Source organism: Magnolia sinica, chromosome 11 (assembly GCF_029962835.1).
Source record: "Magnolia sinica isolate HGM2019 chromosome 11, MsV1, whole genome shotgun sequence".
NCBI lineage: Eukaryota > Viridiplantae > Streptophyta > Magnoliopsida > Magnoliales > Magnoliaceae > Magnolia > Magnolia sinica.
This window is the reverse complement of record NC_080583.1, coordinates 73,322,189-73,345,110: the sequence shown is the minus strand read 5'-3', so window position 1 is coordinate 73,345,110 and position 22,922 is coordinate 73,322,189. Positions and strand designations below refer to the sequence as shown.

General features: G+C 41.4%; 1 protein-coding gene across 1 annotated transcript; it reads right to left on the bottom strand.

Moving 5' to 3' along the window:
• Positions 1 to 2,586: 2,586 nt before the first annotated feature.
• On the bottom strand, positions 2,587 to 21,831 carry LOC131219354 (uncharacterized). Its single transcript, XM_058214440.1, has 3 exons — positions 20,020 to 21,831; positions 12,703 to 13,163; positions 2,587 to 3,338 (listed from the first exon to the last, which is right to left on the bottom strand). Exons 1-3 carry the CDS (start codon positions 21,014 to 21,016, stop codon positions 2,610 to 2,612), a joined length of 2,187 nt encoding a protein of 728 aa, XP_058070423.1. The 5' UTR covers positions 21,017 to 21,831; the 3' UTR covers positions 2,587 to 2,609.
• Positions 21,832 to 22,922: the final 1,091 nt, after the last annotated feature.

Genomic DNA, 22,922 nt, shown 5'->3' with positions numbered 1-22,922 from the left:
AGGGTCTCTTTCGTCATTGAGCTATCTTCAGCACAAACGTCAATTTGTTGCAATTCAGCTAAGATCGAGTCCATTTCCGCTTCTCTGTTACATCGTTCCTTCTGATTCCACTGTTTAAGTTTTCCTTTCAAGAGCTTGAGGTTGTGGCATAATCTATAACCAGCAAAGCCGTAAGTCTGAAAGTCTCTCCACTAGTCAGACACCATCTTCCTAAAGCCTGCAACATGGAACCAAGAAATATCAAATCTAAGAGGTTTTGGTCCCCAGTCTACCTCCTCAGCAGATAGGAGCAGGGGCTAGTGGTCGGAGGCAGTTCTAGGGAGGACCAATTGAGAAGAGGAAGGGAGGATTTCTAACCATTCGGGAGAAAGAATAAAGTGATCTAATCTGGACAGGATTGGGGAGAGCCTCCCGTTAGTCTAGGTAAATTGGGATCCGATTAAAGGAATGTCTACCAAACCGTTGCCATCAATCCAGTCGAAGAAGGCTCTCATATCGGATTTGATCTTGAGACCATTCGTCTCCTCTTCAGCAAACCTGGTGGTGTTGAAGTCCCCCGCGAAGCACACTGGGCCATCGAAACTTGTTCTGACAGCAGTCAATTTGTCCCAGAAATCTTTCCTAATTGCCTTGTTGGTAGGACTGTAGACCAAACAAATGAGGAAGGAGACGGCCATAACGTTGTTTCTGAGAATAGCTGCAACCGAGAAGGTCCCGATCTAGCTCTTCTGAAGAGTCCATTACTTATCAAAGTGAACCTTATAATATTATATTCCCACTACGGGGTTGAGTGGGAAATGTTGAACACATGTATTGATTCATGTTGGGAGGGGCAACCTTTAATGGGGCCCACCTACAACCTAGCAACTTTACTACCCGATATCTCACCTCCTCTTCTATTGTCCCATACTCTACCACCTCTCCATTTCCCCTATTTATGGAAATGGAGAAGGGTGGTGCTAGGTGAGAGAGAGAGAGAGAGAGAGAGAGAGATCGAGAGAGCAAAGAGACGAGATATGATACAAGAGGGGAGGGGAGAGAGAGAGAGAGAGAGAGAGAGAGAGAGAGAGAGAGTGTGTGTGTGTGTGTGTGTGTGTGTGTGAGGGGGGGCTATGTGTACACATGATCGTGAAGAGAATAAGAGGTCCACTCTTGTGTGTGCACGGTAATGAAGAGGGGAGAGAGAGAGAGAGGGAGGAGAGAGAAAGTGAGAGAGAAGAGTAAATGCATGCGCAACAATGAAGAGAGAGAGAGAGAGAGAGAGAGAGAGAGAGAGAGAAGGCCCTGCTCTTGTCCGTGCTTGAGGTTACAAGTATCTAGAGCTAGGCATCGAGCCGAGTCGGACCAAGTTAGGGCTAACCTGACTCGATCCAATTTTAAAATAGGCCTGACTCGATACTGAGTCGAACATGCCTGACCCAATCTAAGTCAGGGTTTGGCCTGGACTAATCTGGACCACATCCGACCCGGTCACAAGTACCAAGTCAGGTCGGGTGCAGCGGGTATCCACTAGCTGAAATCACAACTCAAAACCTAGATTCGCCGAAATCACAACTCAAAACCTAGATTCACTTGCCAATATTGAAGCCTCCATCAACAACACGGCATCTCAAATATGAAATGCCAGATCTGAGTTTTTTTTAATATATATGTATGGGCTGAGTTTCGAATCGAGTCTAGTCAATACCGAGTTGGATTCAGGTTGAGTCAAGTCGAGTTACTGGGTGACTCGACTCAGTTTGAGTTCGGATTGGACGAAGTCAACTCAATTCAGATGGACTCACCCACTCAGTTCAGATCAAGTCTGATCTGAACGAGTCGGATGAATCGAGTTTGCCAAGTCAAGTTATCCTGTGCCCAGCTCTACAGGTATATCAGCAAACCATCTAGGTAAGTGAATTGGCTCTTCTTTACCTTATGTGGTTGAGTTGAGAAAACCAATAATTTTCATGTTTCAGCTGTGATTTAGTTTTGTAATCACATCACTCAATCCATAATTAAAACATAAATGTAATTTGCCATGCACATGCACTTACTAACATAACTGTAATTTGCCATGCACTTGCACCGAACATCCGCTACTCTGATCAACTTGTCCAATCTCGAGTCATGACTTGCCCAAGTCGGGTGTAGTGGGGTAATTTCGGCACGCCATCTTGAGAGTCAACCCAACCTCAAGAGGACCCAACCCACGACCTGACCTGACCCAGAGTCCAACCCAAGGTCATCTATACTTGACCTGACCCAAATACACACAAGCATTCCCAACCCAACCCAAATTCACCAAACCCAAACCTAACCCTAATTCAAATTGGGTTGGGATTTTCCAACCTGAGGACCTTGACAAGTTGGGTTCGAACCCTAACCCAAATTGCATCCCTAGTCGAGGATCACTCAAGGGTCAGTCATGGTATCAAACCAGATCATGTAGCACCGAATCCAAGTCAACCCAGACGAGTTGTCTCAGACCCGAGTCCTGAAATCATCGTGGCATGGTGTGAATTATATGATTTCATGGATTACGTGCCCATAGAAGAATCCAAGCTATGCACATGTAAATAAAATAAAATAAACCAGGAATACATGCTATGGCAAAAAATAAAAGAAATTCATTCAAATGGTAGCTGTTCATCCATTGAAAATAGCATTCTTTGAGCATTTAGGACAACTGGTGAACCTTGCCTTGTTTTCTCTACAATTTGCTTAATCAACAGCTTACCGATTTCATCGTCGTTGTTGTTGTCCTCATCTTCGCTCACTTCAATGTTGACTGGCTCCCTCTGACTTATTTCAAGATATGGCAATGACCCATTTCGTGCCCCACCAATCTGACCCGCTGGATCGTGCCCACCATTGATCTCCCTACTTCCATTGATCATGGACAGTGACCGCTCTTCATCCGTCTCTATCCCCATGAACTCCATGTAAGCCTCATTGTATGCATTCAGCGCGTCCCCTGATAGATTGAGAAACAAGGGGTGGGCCATGGCATCGCCGTGTTCGATCATGGTCAGGCTCTCTTGGGTGGATGGAGATCCTACATCACTGTTCGATAAGCCCCTCTGAGAGTTCATCCACTCGGCTTCCACGAAGCGCAGCCGCTTCTGGCTGTCTTGGAGTGCTGATTCGAGCTCTGAGATCCGTTCCTCTAGCCTCAACTGGATGACCTCATGTAGTCGCAGGCTCAGCTCTGTGGGTGAGACAGCGTAGTTGGCAGGCTGCGTGTGAGCAGTGGAGCTGCCATTCGTTTCTTCATGGTTGTCAGAGTCAGTACCGCCATTCATCATGTCTGCTCTCAGTTCTCCATGAACAACATCCGCTACAAGGTCCGGATCAAGCTGCAACCAGATATTCCAAATGAAAAACTCAATTAAACTGCACTTGTGACAACCATAGAAGATCAATGTGTGCACGCGTGTCCACGTGCTGTGCGAACGACATCCAGCCTGTCCAACAGGTGGCTCACCGTGATGATGGCCTACTGAAAACCAGGCCAACCCAACATCGGGTGGGCCCTGCAATTTGAATTGGTAGGCTTTTTGTGGAGTTCAACATTGTTTTCTACAGTGTCACCCACCTGAGTGATGATTGGATCAGCTTGATTTTTAGGAAGTCTCATCATCACGGTGCGGCACACTTGTTGGACGGTTTGGATGCCAACATGCAGCACATGGACCCCATAGGAAGACCAAATTTTAAGCAAATGGAAAGAACATTGAATAAGAAGGCCCACAAACAGATGGTTCCCGCCCCATGACTCAATAGAAGAAATTCACACATTGCCGGTGCACAGGGCCAGTTGTTAACATAATACCAGTGCAGCAGCATTCAAAAACCAGGATACAAGGTTACATCAGTCTGCTAATTCTAGACAGACCTCAGCCCAATGTACATGCCAGCACATGCAGTAAAAACCCAAGCTGTCCATCAGGTCACAGAATACAAGACAAATGAATGGCTAGAAAATTTTGTTTTAGGCTTTCATTTGTTTCATATACCGCAAGCCATCTGATAAATGAACTGGGCTGATCTTTTGGGTTTTGGCTTAGGTGTACATTTCAGGCCCCACCTGATGGACAATTTGAATCTCACGCATGTAGAATATGAATATAGTTGTCTTTTCTGCTGCAAAGCTGAAGCATACATGCATGTTATTCAAAAGGAATAGAAAAGGAAAGGGAAAACAAAAGGGCATTGGGTTAGCCCAATTCAGGTCACTTCGTAAAGAATCAAATAGGCCACTGAAATGATTCTTTGCCCATTTTAAAATATTCTGCTCTAGATCTGAGTCTTCCCCAGCTAGAAGGCATCATAGTTTGGCTTCATTAAAGGCCAACTTGTAATCTTCTGTAAAAAGAACCTCCATATGGGAGAACTATCTTCCTTTGTTTTGCTAGAAATGTCCAGACATATCATAGTAATGAGATTTCAATTTAAAAAAGAGGTGGGTACTTCTAATTTATGCTGTAGCAGTTTGCTTCAAGCCATGTTGCAAATCTTGTTTTCAGAAATTTCTCAGGAGATTTTCAAATTTTGAGGGTTTTCTCGGGATATTATCAGGAAAATCTCACCAAAAGTAAAAATATTTAGAAATATTTATTATACATTATTAACTAAATTTTAATTTTAATAATATAATATAATTATATAATATATTACATTAAATAATAGTCTCACCTTAAAAAGGGGCGGGGACACCCTATCGTCATTAAAAAAAAAAAATTATACAACAAATTTCATGATGCTGTTACTATTTTTTGCATTAATATCACGATAAAAACGTGATATCTTAAACCTTCAGAGATTTTGAAAATCTCATGATAATATCGTTTAGGGCCCGTTTGATTTTCCGCGTTGACCGTAATTACCATGTAAATGGGTAATAATTATTTACTTTAATTACCACATCTTTCCTAATGCAGACAGCGACACTTACTTTTTGAATGCTAAAAACGAGGAACCTGTGAACTAAATGTGGGCCCCACCGTGATGTATGTGGCTTATCCACACAGTCCATCCACTATGCCAGCTGACTTTAGGGCATGAGCTGAAAAATGAGGCCGAACCAATGCTCAAGTGGACCACACTACAGGAAACAGTGGGAATCAAGCACCAACCGTCAATAACTTTTTGGAGGGCCTAGAAGTTTTGGATCAAGCTGATATTGGTGTTTTCCCCTTATCCATGTCTATGTGACCCTGTGAACTGGTTAGATGAAAAATAAACATCCAAGTGGGCCCCGTGAAGGAAATAACTTTCAACGGTGGACGTATTATGGCCACTGATTCCGTTGGTGTGGGCCACTTGAGCATTGGATCTGCTTCATTTTTCAGCTCATCCCCTAAAATGTTCTGATTAAATGGATGGATGGTGCGGACATGTCATATACATCATGGTGGGACCCACAAAATTTAAGCCACCACTTTTGGACCGATTTTCGAAGCACAAATACACATGCATTTTCAAACCAGGTGAAAAAGTAATAACTAATTATTTACAAATATTTACATGTAACATGGAAAATCAAACAGGCCCTTGGTGTATTTCATTCGGACATTACCACAAAATTTTGAAAATCTTGGCGATATTTGTCACACTGCTTCCAGCTGCGTAGCTTGTGTAATTCAATGCTGTGTCATAGGTTCATTGATTACTTCCATATCACATAGAGAAATGTTTTCCAGCAGGTAAGAATTCTAGAGTTTGAAACTAAAGGCAAGTGGTTGAGAGACCATTTCTCTCCAACAAGGAAATAATGCGGTGCTGGGCATTACATACACAACTACAGTGCTACGTCTCCCCTGTCGTACATGGCATGTAGCTCAAATCTGAAACATCCAAATAGTGGAACCCACCATAGAGGCTGTAGCTCCAAAACCAGATCGATCCAACAATCCTGACTTTCTGATTAATGAACATTCGTTTGTTGAACTATGGACCAGCAACCGCTTTTCATTCTCATTGTCCATTTTGTCCCGCAATCACCATTTAGGATCATACTTTCTCCATAACTTTGGGTTGTAATCCATCTTCATTGGATCCCACTACTGGGGCAGTGTGGACTTCAGGTACATGCCATGATTACAGTAGAGAAGCATCCTCAGCAGCACTCTAGTTGTGATGTAATGTCCAGCACTTCATCATTCCCCTCTCCATTCCTAGCAAACCTTGAGTGTAACAGCATTCTCAAAAATTTGGACGGTGTAGACCCTCATGCCTTTGGTCGGTTTTTCCATCAAGATCCCTTTATCAACTTTAGATTTTAAAAGCCCAACACAGACCTGTACACTACCATATCTTGAATTTTAAAATTTCAAACAAAAACAAAATTTCAAACAACAACAACATCTAATAAAATGTAGGGAATGCCCTTTTGCTCAGTGAGAAGCAAAACCAATCTTTCAGCAACCCTTGTCAGTGCTCGACAACAAGACTTTGTTTAATCATCTTAAGAACTTAGAGACTGCAAAATGTTCCACGTTCATAACTCGAGGAACAGCAAAGATTTCTCCTATGTGGATCACCAAAGGAAATGGGATTTCTTTGCTGAGAATACATAGGCTAGAGGACAACTAATATCGAGTCAAATAGGAAGTTTGATCAACTCTGAAAACAGCTAGCAGTTGTTGGGAAAGAAATAGAAGTAAAGCTCCTACTATTTAAGACTGTGTCACTAACTATAAGGGCCATGCGGGAATTTTTCAGCAAGCAAGCAGCTTCCTCGAAAGGCAGGGGAGCTATACCCTTGAACTGAGCTTTGATTATAGCATTGAATTGCTTAAAACTACTTGCCGCTTTTGCTATCAGCAAATAACCATGTGTTTCTAGAAAAATCACCAATAAATGCCTCAAAGAACATGTATCAGATATTGAATTCACAGAAGCAGGTCCACACACATCAGAATTGACAAAATGGGTAAGGAAATGAAAACTCGTGGTTAGGAATTGTTTGAGAAGATGTGGTTGGATCATTATTCTACCACCATCACTTACTAAGATAGTAAATAGCCATTCTTCACCATGTGACACGGCACACTTTTCTTGTAGTTTGAAGTTCTTTCTGGGCACCCTTTTTCTTTTTTAAATTTTTTTTACGATAATAAAAGAAATTTCATAAAAAAGGAGGGAGAAATTATTCACGGAAGTAATGGATAACCGTCTCCAATGACAAGTGATGGCTTAGAAACACCTTCCCTGGAAAGCACTTCTACTAATGATTTTCCTTCTCTAGAAACAAGCCTAACTGGCTGCGATTGGCAGCTGCCATCAACTTATGGGCACTAACCAGACATTTTGCTATAGTTGTTCAACTGGGCACTGGTGAAAAATCAACCATGCAGTCCATCAGTCCTACAAATAGTTGTAGCATGCTTTCACTTAAGGTGCCACTCCCGCATTCGAATTTCGCAATTCCTAGATGTTTCGGTTTAATCAAGAAGTGATGTCATCAGAGGTGAACATTCAGTTTAATCAAAAGAGGAAGTGACAAAAAATTAATGACATTTCCAAGTATTCACAATCAGGAAGCAGCCTCGAAGCAGCCTCGAATTGCAGTTTCCTTTCATATCCAATTTGAAAGTAACAAAACTGCAATTTGGACCCAGTCCGAGGTATCATATTTTGTTAGTTGAGGAAGGCTCTCTTATTGTAGAAGGGGAATCATCCTTTGAGATAGCTTGGGCTGCGGGTGGATGTCTTCCTTCTTGGAATTATTCTTTATTCTAAACCTTATAGTTGCAGGAAGCATGAATCACGAAGCGGAGAGAGAGTCTTCCAAAACTTTAATACAAGAAGCCCACTCAACCGCAAGAATATGAGCCTTTAAGAAGACCACCCCTAGCCCATAAGGAAGCTAGAAAAACCAATCTCCACGTAACTGTTACATTCTTCCCAGCTCCACCCCATGCCATAACAAGAATAGCTCCCCAACCAATTCGGCCGTCACCCAAGACATGTTAAAGATTCTAAAAAAACTACTATGCACTACCCTAGCAAATGGGCAATGGATGAAGAGATAATCCACCATCTAGGTGTGTGCCATTCACATCACGCACACATTAGGTAACACCATTGATTGTCATTGGAGGTTGTCAATAGTAAGGACTCTGCCTCTTCTGACTACTCATCCGAAGGCCACAAGTCTGTGACCATATAAGGACCAAACCGAGAAGTTGTCCTTGTCTGAGTGCCGCAAGAGAACATAGAAGGACCAAACCGAAAAGCAACCAAACTTTTCCTTTAGCTAAAGCATTTTGTCCCCTTCATCCCTTGCCAACATACAAAGGTTAAGAGTCAATCGAGAAGCCTCACAAACTCCTCCACTTCGCCATTTGTCATGTTTCTACAGCAGCTAAATAGGGACATGAAATATAATGGGAGATTTGACAATGCTGCTTTAATAAGAGTGATTCGATCACCAAAGGAGAGGACTTTCCAATTAGAGAGCTTTCTTTTGAATCTCTCCACCACCGCATCCCACAAGTGCTTTGCCAGCTTCCCAATACAGAGGGGGAGCCCAAGATAAGTAGAAGGAAAAAACCCCGCTCGACACCCGAAGATCGACACCATCTGTTCAACTTCCCCCTTAAACATATGCACCCTCAACATTTCACTTTTTGCAATATTTATTTTCAAACACAAGACCACTTCAAAGTACAAAATAATCATTCTTAATTTATCCACCATAGTTTCACTTGCTTCACAAAAAAAAGTATAGTATCGTCAGTGAACTAGAGATGGGAGATTGGGGCGCTTACATTGCTCGGCCTGAAATCGTAAATGATACATGCAACCTTTGTCTAACATCCTGCTTAGTGCTTCCACAGCCACAATAAACGAAAAGGGGGAGAGGGGATCCCCCTGCCAAATACCCATCGATGAACTGAAGAAGCCTTTAGGGGAACCATTAACCAAAACTGAAATTTGGCCGATCAATTACACACCCTCATCCAACCCCTCCACTTCAACCCATATCCCATTCGACATAGCAAGTAGTCCAACAATTTCTAGTTGACATGATCACATGCCTTTTCTACATCCGGTTTGCACACTAATCCTTTCACACCTTCCTTGTAATGGGAGTCAACACACTCGTGAGCTATTAATGCACTATCCAAAAGTTGTCTGCCTGCAATAAATACTCCTTGATTCTTAAGATATAACAAAATCCAAGACTACTCTAAGTCTGAGTGCCAACACTTTTGCAAGAATCTTATATGCCCCCCCAATCAAGCTAATTGGCCTAAAGTCGTTCAAGCAATCCGCCCCAGAAACCTTTGGAATAATAGCGATGAAGGAAGTTCCTAACTCCGTTGTTAGATGACTCCTCTCATGAAACTCCAGCTAGTTAGAAGGATCTTGCAACTAAATCTTTAAACAACCTATAGATGCATTACCGGCCCACGGGAATCAAAAATCATCTGGTCGCTAGAGAGGCTAATTATATTGATGATTCTGTGGCTAAGAGGTCAATAGATCTTTTATTTATATAGCAATTCTTACCCTTGCCTCAACGGATTTTGTATCTTTTCCTCTATTTTCTCTTCAGTAAAATATCATCGTGTAGTTGCACGAAGAGTGAAGCAAAGCGGCTGTGGATTCGGGTATTATGGAGTGGGGAGGCGCTGTTTCAAAATGTTTCACATACAAACAGTTAGGAAGCATGAGCGGAAGTGTGAGACCGAACCGTGATTCGAAGTGGGAGCAACATAGAAAAATTGTGCAAATATCGTCGACAAAAAAGGGATCCAGTCCCACAAATACGACTACAAGGGAATTACAATTTCGGTTCCACTTCATTAGACCACTGAATGTGTCAATATAATAGTAGCATGGTGCAACCAAATGCATCCTCATTTCTAACCTTTTGTCATCATTGCTGTTCTCTCCTACAACCACTTCCCTTGCCTATCACTTCTGGTAGCTACAGTTTCTCCAATCACATACATGCAATCTAACAAATCAAGTTTGTCGTATGCTTGGAATTTGCATTTCCATACAACACTCCTGTTGCACTTGGTTCGAGCAAGAAGCCCGGATTGCACCAGTGTCCAGGAAAAAGACAAAAATCCTCACAACCTGACAATCGTTAAGCCAAGCCAGCATATGAGGGAGTGCTTCCAAGTCTCTGACTCTCACCAAGTTTATCCAGGCAAACTCTGGCTTGTCTTAGTGATAACGTAATAGAAGGCAGTCATCTACTAATATTAATAGGAATTAAATTTTACAAGTAGATACAATACATTGTCGGGTACTCTAAATTTTAAATTTTGTTTGTGTCACCGACTCACCAAAGACATTCCAATATTCAAACAGTGAGGATCAATGCTTCCGCCTGCAAGATGGAAACAATGCGCCTCTTCTCGTATTTATTTTTAGGGGTTTTTACAGATTCCCATGTCAACAGTAGGGTACCCACATAAAAATATATGGTTTTCAAATAACCACATTGCTATTCGGCGTTATTGTAAATACCCACTTTCTGCTAGTTTTTCATAACTTCCGTTGGCAACCATTAGAAAATGACAAAATGCCCATATGGAACATACAACAAAATTCTCCTCCACGGGAAGAATATAAATCCTTTAATTCTCCTTATGGAACATACCACATAATACTTTTAATTGGGTTTTTTTTCTTTATTCTTTTTAGTTGCAGAGAGGTTTAGGGTAGGGATAGTTTCATCATTTTCTTCAAAATATGAAGGGGGTAAAAGGGAAAGAAAGAAAGAAAGTTATCAGCCATTAGAAAAAACTAACCAAAAGTGAGTACGTGCAATAACCATGAATTAACGATGTGGTTATTTGCAAACATATTATTTCTATGTGGGTATTTGCAAATACCCTATTAGTTATTTGCAAAGATAAGAAATAATAACCCTTATTTTTAAGAATCATAGACCAAAAGCTTCCATGTGCTACAAAATCAGGATGTAAGCAGGGAAATTTAAATAGCATTCTAGGGCCATCAAGGAGGATGAAGGGAAGATCTAAAAGGTCTTAGATAGATGTGGCAAAAGGGACATGAAGGATTGTTGGCTTACCGAAAATGGGGTTCCAAATAGCAATGATTAGTAAAGATTTGGATAGGAATGATTGGTGACACATGATTTGTAAAACTGACCCAAATAGCCAGAACAAGTCTATGATGATGATACACACTACACAAGCCCATGGACACCTCAATGGAGAGACATAAGCAAAGTTACCAGTGGCTGAAACAATACCACATTGCTAGGAGGTTTATCATGGCCCACAATTGCAAATTGCAGTACCCATGTAAAGCAATGAAAAACACCAAGTTCTCATTGCAACACCCTGTAAAACACTGATGTTGAACTGTACTGCAAAAAAAAAGAGGCATCACTATTTGTAACACTGCTGTGAAACATTAATTATTGCACATTTGAGGACATCAGCATTCCTAGAAGATCCATACGAGACTGTTTTTTTTTTTTTTACACACACACACACACACACACACCCCAACATCATTACAAGACTGAATACTTATAAGATGAAATACACAAAAGATGTGGCTAAATAGGAAGCAGTTGAATATACTATTTGAATCATGGCGTACCGTAAAGGCCGTTACAGGGCCGTGAAGGCTGTTATGTAAAGATAACGGTGGCAACCGTTATACGTTACGGGGTCATAACGGCCGTGACAGCCATTATGGGAAAAAAAAATGACTTGTAATTGCCGTTTACGGCACTTTACGTCCCCTATAAAGGCCATAACAGCCCCATAATTGTTTGTTATGGGGCAGATACAGATTTTTCGTACTTTTTAAGCAACATTACGGGGCAAATACAGGTTTTTCAGGATTCTTTTCAATAAAAAAAAAAAAGAGACCGTAATGGCCGTTACGGGGGCCGTAACAGCCGTTATGACCCGTATCGTAAAGGTAACGGTGGTGGCCGTTACGGCCACCGTTACCGATACAGAACACCTTGATTTGAATATTAATGTTTCCAGTATACTAATTCCAGTGTCTTTTTCTGTAAAATAGCAATTAAACCAAGATAATGATCCTAAAACCATCAGTTCTCAATAAAGATAAGGTCTGGAATCCAAACAGTTGGACAATAAGTTACCATCCACCTAGTGATTAATTTCCAACCTATCATGTGCATGCAATATCCAACCCTTCCAACAGGTTGACCCCACAAAGAAGATCACTTTTTGCAAAAATGGGCCCCATCCACTCATCAGGTGGGCCACACCATAGAAAACAATGTGTGTCCATTGATAAATAACAAAATACAAGTGTGATTCACTAGATGAGTGTATGTTGCTAATATTTGGAAAGTGATCCTAAAGATGGGCCAACCTGCTGGACGGGTTGGATGCCGCACACACATAAGGTTGGAAGTTATCCACAGGATGGATGGTAAGTTGTGGCCCAACCAGTTGGATTTGAGAACTTCTCCTGAATAAAATACCAATCCAATGGGTATGTAAGGAGACTAGTGTGTGTGTGTGTGTGTGTGTGTGTGTGAGCTCACGCGTGTGACCCATTGCATAACCACAGAACTGTGAAAATATTGTTGAAACACTAAAATAATCATTTGGAATCTTGAAGGTAGAAATGCTAATAATTGTTTCCTCACATTTGGATCTCTAAGAAAACTAAATTGTAGATTTTGTGAAAAAAATTGGGGAAAAAAAAAATACTTCCAACTTCTAAAATGAAGCTTACCTCACCGAGATCAGACAACCTTCTCTCTAGACTAGAAGCATTCATGTTCATTTCCAATCTCTCCAATTCAGCTTCAAGCTCTGCCTCAATTTTACTCATAGAATCTGAGTTCTCTCCCTCCTGAGCATGCTCCCTGTTATCATCGGATGGGATAGATTCATCAGGTTCTTGGTCAGGGGAATATATAGTTTGAGCCGGATACGAGTGGGGGCTGATTGATCCCTTGATTTCAGCAGAAGGATCACTAATTTCTTCGAATCCACAAGCTTCATTCACTAGCTCCTTCACCGTCATCAAATCTTTCATCTCTAGCTCCTCGTGTAAATCTTGCACAAGGTTTTGGGTTTGTTTCAACAACTCATTCAAGTTGTCTACTTCTCTTTTATTCGATAGAGTGGTATACATAACACCAATGCCAATCCCAAGACAAAACAGGTACATCCCAATCCCATCAGGCGATCCTGGTGGAATGTTATTGTTAGGAAAGGAGCAAATATTAATAAACAAAGGACAGTTATATAAGTTAACGGATATGGGTTTGGATCATGGCGAGCTTCAAAAATAAAGCAGCATTTCATGTAGAGACATGACATTTCTATTTCAACTTGGGCATTTTAATTGTGTTAACATACAATGTTTGCATGTGAGTCTTCTGATAAAAAATAAATATGAGGGGGTGCGATGTGTACATAATCTTCTTTTTTGTTTAAACTGTATCCTTGAAAGAGAGAAATATAGAGGTCTATACAAGTGCATCTTGCACATACATATCCATTCATGTTAGTTTGATCCCCCAGGTGTTTATAGTCTAGCCCCTTTATGTGATGCACATGGCAAGCTAGCTCTGCCAATGAACATCCAAACCACCCATGAGGCAGGACCCACCCTGTCGATGTCCTGACCCCAGTCCACTCGAGAGGTGGGCAGCATATGAAACTAGCATATATATATATATATATATATATATATATATATATATAAAAGATCTTTTTATTTTTTGCTTGCTCTGGTTCACCAAATGAGTGAACCAAAGCAACCATACAGTGAGGCCCACCAAACAAGCAACCAGGATCGGATGCACATGCCGGATTGTCACTGAACCAACAATTACAGGGGCTGGGCATACATGCATCAAGGAGAAATGACGGTCACCGCAGATTGGGGTGGTCTGGGACTCTTGAGTCTCTCAAGAAGGTGGATTCGGTCAAAGGCAAGTGGTCCCTGCCTCAACCTTCCCAGAAGCTAATCAGGGCGATTTGCACAACAGAATGTTGGACCATAAGCCAATTTTCCTAGCTACCAAAATGGAGTCATGGGGGCCGAAGCCGTTCCATTTTGAGTCGATGTGGTTGGATCACTCCAATTTCATCCCTCCAATGCGGATTAGGTGGTCTTTTTTTCCATCCTCTTGGTAACACTGGTCATTGGTTCAATGATAAGCACAGGCTGTTGACAATGAAGCTGAAAGTCCACAATGAGGTCTTCAGAGACCTTAAGTACATGAAAGCAATCTTACATGTACATGCTACAGCGGATGATGGTTGATCTGGAAAGAGAGGAAGCAAGTCTAAGGTTCTCTATAAACAGAAGCTACAAGTAGAAAGAGCAGACCGCTGAGTTATCAGAAGCATTGGTAAGAAGGGAAAAGAAACACTGGATGCAAAGCTAGCACGATAAGCAAATCAAGGAGGGGGATAATAACACGGCCTACTGCCATAAGATCGCTAGCATGCACAGCAAAGCTAACTGGATCTTGGGCTTCTATTCAGCAAGGAGATGCGATTGTTGTCAATTTTTCCATTTTGCTTTTTCCAAAGAGTTCCCCTCTGGGGGAAGTGCAATTTGATTCTATCAATACTAAGCAAGCAATGGACCTGAAGAAGTGTTCAAGGAAGAGGGCGTCAGGGCTATCATTTTCAACGCAAAAGGGGGCAGGGCTGCTGGGCTGGATGGCTTTCCTTTGGTATTCCTTTAGCACTACTTGGAGGTGATCAAAGAGGATCTAATGGCTGTTCTGGCGCAGAGTTAGATGAGCAAGAAGAAGTAGCCAAATCTCCTGAAGCATCTTTCATCTCTCTGATCCTGAAGAAAGAGGGTGAAGAGTATGTTTCTGATTATATGTGTATCAGTCTCATCAGCGAAATTAACAAGACTATAGTTGTGTGATTGAGAAGAGTGATAAATGGTTTCATTTTGGTGTCCCAAAGTGTGTTCACTCCAGCAAGATTGGTTTCGGATGGCCCTTCATTGGAAACAAGCTTGTGGATGAATACAAAAGGAAAGGATACAAGTGCTTTCTCTTCAAGGTGGAGTTTGCGAAAGCTTATGACAGCATTAATTGGAAATATTAATTTTCTTACTTGGTTGCATGAGATTTCGAAGGAAATGGCAGGAATAAATCAAAAGGCCTATATATCTTCATCATGGTTCGCGACTCTCATCGATGGGTCTCCTAAGAGCTACTTCAACAAAGAATGTGGCATCCTCAGGACAACCCCTTATCCCCAACTGCTCCTCTTTTCTAGAGTTGGAGAAGCATTGTCCAGAATGCTTTAGAAGTTGGCTAGAGCGATCTAATCAGATGAATGTTTGGTAGAAATGTAGCGGCTAAGGTTACTCACATTCAATATATGGACAATACATTGTTGTCTTGGGGATGGTTCAATCAGGGAGGTAAAAAATCACAGAGACATTCTCCTTCTGTTTTGAAGTGGTATCCAAGCTGCAGGTTAAGCTCTCCAAAAGTAGCATATCAGGAGTGAATTTTGATTCTACCTGTGTGTCTGCAATAGCGAAGGAGATTGGTTGTGGGGTTTCATCCTTTCTATTGATTATTTAATTCACATGGGCATTCCATCCGCTCCTCAACGTAAGAACTGGTGCAAGAATTTGGGATGGGATGATAGAATGATACAAGAGGAAGCTCGCCTCTTGTAAAGGAAGCTTCTCCTCTTCAGGAGGGAAGGAATCACCCTCATCAAGTATGTTCTTGCCTCACTGCCGATGCAAACTTGCTATCTATTCTCCAATGTCCAGTGAAGGTAGTGGCCCAAATCAAGTCCATCCAAAAGCGATATCTATGGAACAATTGTGAAGACTCCCACAAATTCCATCCATTTTCTGGGAGGATGTCTGTAAGCCTAAGAACACTGATGACCTAGGGCTCGAGAGCATCTAGATGATAAATCACAGGTTACTGTGCAAGTATCAATGGAGGCTAGGTAGTGAAGAGACTTTGTTGCTAAAGGAGGTGCTTATAATGAAGTATGAGGAAGCCGATAACATGCACGATGTGAATTTTGTTTCTCATAGTGTTGGCTCAGCCATTTGGAGCTGGGAAGATAACTTGGTGCCTTTCTTTCAGACGCAACCTGAAGGATGAGGATATCTACAGCTTGGCTCTATTGTCAAATCCTATTGTTTACATTCCAAGGTAAGCCTCAGATAACCAAATTGTAGTTCTCGTATCAATTCTCTTGTTTGTGTGCTGTAAAATGGAATCTCTCATAGAGCCTCGCTTTTTAGTAGTCTGATCCATGGGGGTTCTGATGAAAGTTAGAGCTTTTGTGTGGTTGGCATGCCTCGATAAGACCCTTGCAATGGATCACCTGAAGAAAAGAGGGATGGTAGGTGCAATCTATGTCGTGCAACAGAAGAATTGGTTAATCAACTACTTTATCCATTGCAGATGACACCCCTATTTCCCATCTTCAGTTTGCGGATCACGCCCTGATTTTCTGTGAGGCGTCTGAGGTGGAAAACATTTGTAAAATCATCCATTGCTTTGAAGCTGTTTTGTGTCTAACGTTCGATTTGTCCAAGACTGAAATGTTGGGCATTCGTCAGGAGAAGGCAGAAATCAGTTCGCTAGCTGCTATTATGAGGTGTCGAGCAGGGGTGTTCCCATCCTCCTATATGAGGCTTCCTCTATTATTGGGAAGCCTTTGTTGACCTTGTGGGATTCAATCATTGAGAGGATGGAGAGGAAACTGTCTCCCTAAAAAAGTAGGTTACTCTCTTTGGACGGGATGATTACCTTAATCAAATCTGCCCTTTCTAATCTTCCTCTCTACCTTATGTCTCTTTGCTGATGTCCACAATCAGTTATTCCCCATATTGACTAGTTGCAGAGAGATTTTCTTTGGCAAAGTGAAGCTTTAAAAGGCAAGTTTCACCTCTTGTGTTAGGAGGTCTGCAAGCCTTTCAAAGAGGGTGGTGCAAGTATCAGGAAGCTGGGGGATATTAACTCGGCTCTGTTGGGGAAGTGGGTGTGGCGGTTTGGGGAGGAGGAAGGGAGATTGTGGGAATCTGTTGTTGCTGGCAAATATGGTTTATCCAATTTGGGTTGGTGGATTACGGAGTCCTCCCCCTACAGAGCCTCGTTCGGTTGGAGGTCTATTGCAAGGATGGCTGGTAAAGTTTTGCCCCATATAGGTTTCTTTGTTGGCGGCACCAGCAATGACAAGGTTCAATTCGGGGATGACATCTGGTTAGGAGAATCGGCCCTCCGATCGAGTTTCCTTTAATTGAGGGCCTATGTCCAATTCAAAATGTTACGGGCCATGTTTCTCGGGTCGAGCTCAAGTTGTGTGGTTGCCCACGTGTCATTGAAATCTTTCGAATGTGGAGATCAAGGAATTTGCTAGATTGATGTCTCGGCTAGAAGGCAATTGCCCCTGCCTGGAGGAAAGAGATTCGTCGACGTGGCTTTTAGATTGTTCGGAGAGGTTCTTTTTGTGGTCCCTCCTTATGGCATTATCTTCCTCTTTTGCTTCTCCAAGTGCTAGCCACACAGCTCACATGTGAAGATATGGAGCTCCACCTAAAGTTTTTGCATTTGCATAGCTTCTTGGGAGAGACAGAGTTCTTACCATCGACAATTTACGTGAGAGGGGAATGGTAATCCCTAATGCCTTGCAAGATGAAGAGATTGTGGATCACCTCTTCATTCACTGCCAATTTTCGAAGGGGGTTTGGGGCAATGTGCTTACTATTTTCATTTTTCAATATCTCATGGGCTATGCCAAAGATAGTATTTGACCTTTTTCTCTCCTGGAATGAAGGCGTCTCTAGTAACAAAGATAAGTTCAAATGGAGAATGGCTTTGCTTGCGGCTCTTTGGTCTATCGGGTTGGAAAGGAATAGCAGGTGCTTTAGGAGTAGCAAGGTCTCCTCTCAAATAATTGTTAGGAAAGCTATCGGGCTTTTAAAGCACTGGGATCTTTGATCCCTTGTGGGGGTTTGGGCTGTTTTGGGGACTCTTTTTTGGCCCTTTCTGTATATTGTTTTTGTCTTTCTTTTATGCTTTATTTTGCTTTCACCTTTTGGCAGGCTTTTTAACAAAATATTATCTTTCAATAAAAATTAAAAAAATCCATTCCATCTATGCTAGGAGGGAGGTCTGGCAGGTTGAGATTTCAAAATTGAAATGAGGTGGGTATTTCCAGAGACAGTGTTGGACCTTATTCATAGCTAGACATCAGCAACTTGGGTTTCTATATTGGGGAGATGCCTTGGGGTATGGTGGTGCAAGTTACATTGTGGTCCATATAGCTAGAAAGGAACAGAAGGGTAGTCAATGGTAAGGGGAAATTGGTGAGATCATAGCAAACTTATTTTCACTCTTTTAACATTGTGGGCAAAGTCCAACTCTAAATTCAGGGGCTTCTCTTCCTTGATGCTGCTTTCTAGCTAGAGTGAAGTTATCATGTTCAGCTGGCAGAATGCGAAAAGTGTCACGGGCTGGAAAGCTCTCCCTTTTGGGTATTACAACATCAACTTTAATGGTTGTTCGCTGGGGCAGGTTACCAGGGGTAGGTGGCCTAGTTAAGGACTCCAATGCAACGGTTTTGACAAAGCAGCGGCATTGTCGAAAGAAGTTTCTCTCGAGTCCCCAGGAAGGCCAATGAAGACGCTGAGAGGCTTGCTAAGGTTAGAGCAATGAGCGCGAACCTTCTAGAAACTTCAAATTTCAGACAGAAGACTCCTCCCTGACTTGATCGAGGAAGGCGTGGATTTTTATATGAATCAGACAGTTAGCTGAGTCCCCAGGGAGGCCAATGAAGATGCAGACAAGCTTGCTAAGGTCGGAGCAATGAGTGCAAATCCTCAAATTTCAGACAGAAGACTTATCTTCTAGAGCTGAGTTCTTGTTGTTGTTTGTTTTTTTTTTTAGTCTGATCCGGGGGTAGTGAATTCATCTATTATGCCAGTAACTTATTTTTTTATAACAAAATCCTTCATTACCAATCAAAAATAAATGTTTAGAGAGAAGCGAATAAGGTACCCTTCAGCCAAAGATGGAGAGACGACACAAGACACTCACTTGTAGTTGGTAACTCCTAGCCTGTGCCATAGTTTTGTTTCTTTGATTTCACCCATGAATAATTCCATTTATTGAAAAAAGAGAGTATATTTTTGTTAGGTTTGGAGATGAAAATCTATGGTAATGGACAAGATTAGAAGATCAACCATATGTCGATCCCTTGTTTTGAGACTAGGGCCCATTTGGATACCACCAAATAAGTTACTTTTTCTATTTGCGGCAGTAGATAAGTGACTTATTTCAGATAAGTTTGGTTTATGATTAGTTATAAGTAACTTTTTTACTTAAAAGTACTTAATCACTTCAATTAATTTTTTTAGCTTTTTAACTTTTCATCAGTTGCTGAAGAGAGACATCATGAGAGACGAAAGAGAGGAGAAACTGATAAGTATGTTGTTACCAAACATACTTATCTTCTTAATAAGTAGAAGTTAAGATAAGCTACTTGTGGCATAATTAGCTTATCTTAACCAACTTACGATCCAAACACCCCCTAAGAAACTAGAGGACAGTTCTTATAAAACAGAATTACAGGGTAACGGTGTACTAATGCATCACGAAGATTTTAGCATCCCAATCAACCAATCCATACAAGTTGGGCCATGGTTTGTAGTTCATATCGCTTATCTGATGGACCCCACCTGGATGGGAATGCCCCAAAATTGGAAAATTCCTGGCCATCAAATAGTTGGCTTTCTTACACACTGTTGTTTCATTTATTTCCTAAGAATCTAACTGGAGTCCATTGATCTTTCCAATCTGAGAGATTTAGAGGCATCACTATCCATGTCCAGACCCATCAAATAAAAATAGTCTGGATCACCAAAAATTGGACAAACACGTATGGACTATCAATTCATGACACTAAAACAAATCTTTTTAAAAAAAAAAAGGCACTACTTATGTCCCGTAATGCATGACCTTCATGATCATTTTCAATTTCAACAAGATGCTTAGCTACCCAAAAAATGCAAAGCAAAGAGTGCAACTACCTTGTGAAGGTAATTTTTCACAAACATGGCCTGCATCATAACCATTTGCTCGTCCACCATGCACCTTTCCTTTCTGTTTTTCCTGCTTCCTTGGAAGCTCTATCAATCCCGCTTTAGAAAGAGGCGGGATCCCAATCATAATTTCCTTCTCTCTCGATTTCACCCTATCCTCTACATGCAACCAACGGTCCTGACTATCAAACCGCACACTCGAAGCATCATTACTTCCCTTGCTGATTATACGGTTCCCATCGGTTATAATAAAAGGTCTCATCTTTGGCATAGATGGCGGTGTCTGAAGTGAACTGAAAACATACTCTTCCATTTCAACATGCTCTTTATACATCTGAGCAACAACACAGCTCTCCAGTGAACTCAACGGTCTAATGGAAGAATACCTGCGACGCCATTTACCATTACGGGAGCTTCTAACTCTGCCAAATTCAAATCCGGCGCTGAATTTTCTTTGATAAAACTCGGAATGCAATGCATTGGCATGGTCATTCGATTCATAACCAGATATATCAGCAAAATCACTATTTCCATTGATCTTATTCTCACCCTCTTGATGATTTTCCTTCATAGGAAACTGTGGCGACGGCATGCTCAACAAAGAAAATGCATTCCGCTCATCACATTCCCCTGAATTTCTCAAAGTTCCGCCATCTACTCCACTAGTAGAAGCGACTTCATCTGTCAAAGAACCCGAAACATCCACACACGACGTATCTTCCACATTCGAAGAAGACTCATGGCCGAAGTACCTGCAGGCACGCCTTCGAAAAATCCAGCTCCGATCATGGGAGCCCAATCTTCCAGGACCTGCTCTCTTCTGACCAATCTGTTTATTATCCAACAAAGGCATGAAATCGGACTTTTCATTACTCGATTTCCCAATGTCCGATTCCGATGAAGCTTCCTTATCCTTCACCACATTCTTCCAGTACTTGGCTAAATATCCAGCACCAGCAGCTGCCGCAACAAACCATATATCCATTTCTCTCACCCTCGGACTCCGACAAACGAAAAATGAAAATAACTTAAAAACATCCTCTCCCTTGCATTCAATTCCAAATACAGACCCATGAATGCACAAACAGCAATTATGCAAACCCAAAGGCACAAAACACCCAGAAACTTGCAAATTAAGAAGAATCAAAGGTAAAATCAAAACACCCAAAAGACCAAACGGACAAGCATGAGGAACAGATCAAACAATCAATGGTGAGATCCAAACCCCACGGCCCCAGCACATAGCATCCACTGATCAAACAAAGAAAAACCAGAAACGGGAAAGAGGAGAGAAACCCAAAAACAGAAATCACTCAGAAAAACCCATCAAAAACCCCTCAAAAACAGCAACTTCCCTACCCAAAACCCAATAAATCCAATCCCAAAACTAGCCCAAAAAACAGAAAACCAAAAACCCAAAGACAGAAATCAAAAAGAGAAACACATTAAAAGACCCCCAAAAACACCAAATCTCTCTACAAGCCAACCCACCCAAAACCGCAAAAAAAAAATGGCAATGCCTATGAAAAATCCAACCAAAACCCATCAATAAAAACACTCCATTTCAATAAAATCTTAAATAAAAGCAACGAAATCAAATGCAGCTTACTTCTCCCTCAAGAAGGGGAAAAAATAACTCCAAACTCAAAATCTATGTTATTTTTTCCATTTTTCTGTGAGGGAAGTACCCAAAATTTTGAAAATTCCAAAACCAATGGATTTGTGTGGATTGGAAATATTGGGACAATAGAACAAAACCCATATATTATCTTGTTAGAATTTTACTTCGGTGAGAGAGAGGGAGAGAGATTTAGTAAACTCTAAGAGTTTTCTTTCTTTCTTTCCTTTTTTCCTTTTTTTTAATATGTTCTTTTTCTAAGGACTGGCCTTGTAGTCCGCGGATTACCAAAGTGTATCCGTAGTCCGCTAGTTGGACCCGGTGTTTAAAGGACACGAGTAGAGTCTAATGCGACTCATCCGAGTCGACTCGGGCTATATCTAACCCAATCCGGTTTGATCCCACAAGGCACCCCGAGTTACCCTGACTCTGACTGACCCGTTCAGATTCAATCCCATAAATCACCCCAGAGCCCGCCACCCCAGATGAGTCGGGATACTTCAAATCCAACTTGGGTGAGCCCCAACTCAACTGAAGAATGAACAAGTTAACTCAAGTATCTGGTACGGTGAAACCCCACTGTGGTGTGAGTGCATGAGTGTGGGAGGGATGTAAGTGTATATAAAAAATAAAGTTAGCTCTAGTTATTTGATCTTACTCATCCACTTTACTGTAAAATGTGAATATGTAAACAATCTATTGGCAATTAGTAATAAGTGAAGTTGCTTTTTTTTATTTATAGTGGTATTGGTTTCAGTGACATCCATCTTTTTTATGCAATAATTGAAGTCTTTAATAGAACCACTTTTTGAACATGGGGGGGAATTTTATACATGTTATTATAGCGTACTTGGCCGGGTGTTGTGTCAATTATGGCCACCGATTTAGTGGGTCTTGTTGCGGTTAATATGGTTTGAAAATCATGCTTTTATAATTATAACTTCTCTTCATTTTATTATGGTCCATTTTGGCTATTAATTGCTTGCTCTCACTACCATTGCTTTGAAGGACACTATTTAGATGGGTAGAATAATAAGATATAAGTATGTCTTCAACAATTCGTGATCCATGGTAAGTTCGGCAAGATAGATGGTTCTGATTTATGCATAGCCTGGCGAAATTGCTCTATTATGTTTTGACTTATTTTAGTGTACTATATAATCTCTCACATGGGTCCATGTACCATGGTTTAAGGAGGTATTTGGTGCATGATTGTAATGACCCGGAAAATTTTGTGCTTATCTTTCCCGAAGTAGTTGTTTTTGGGGTAATT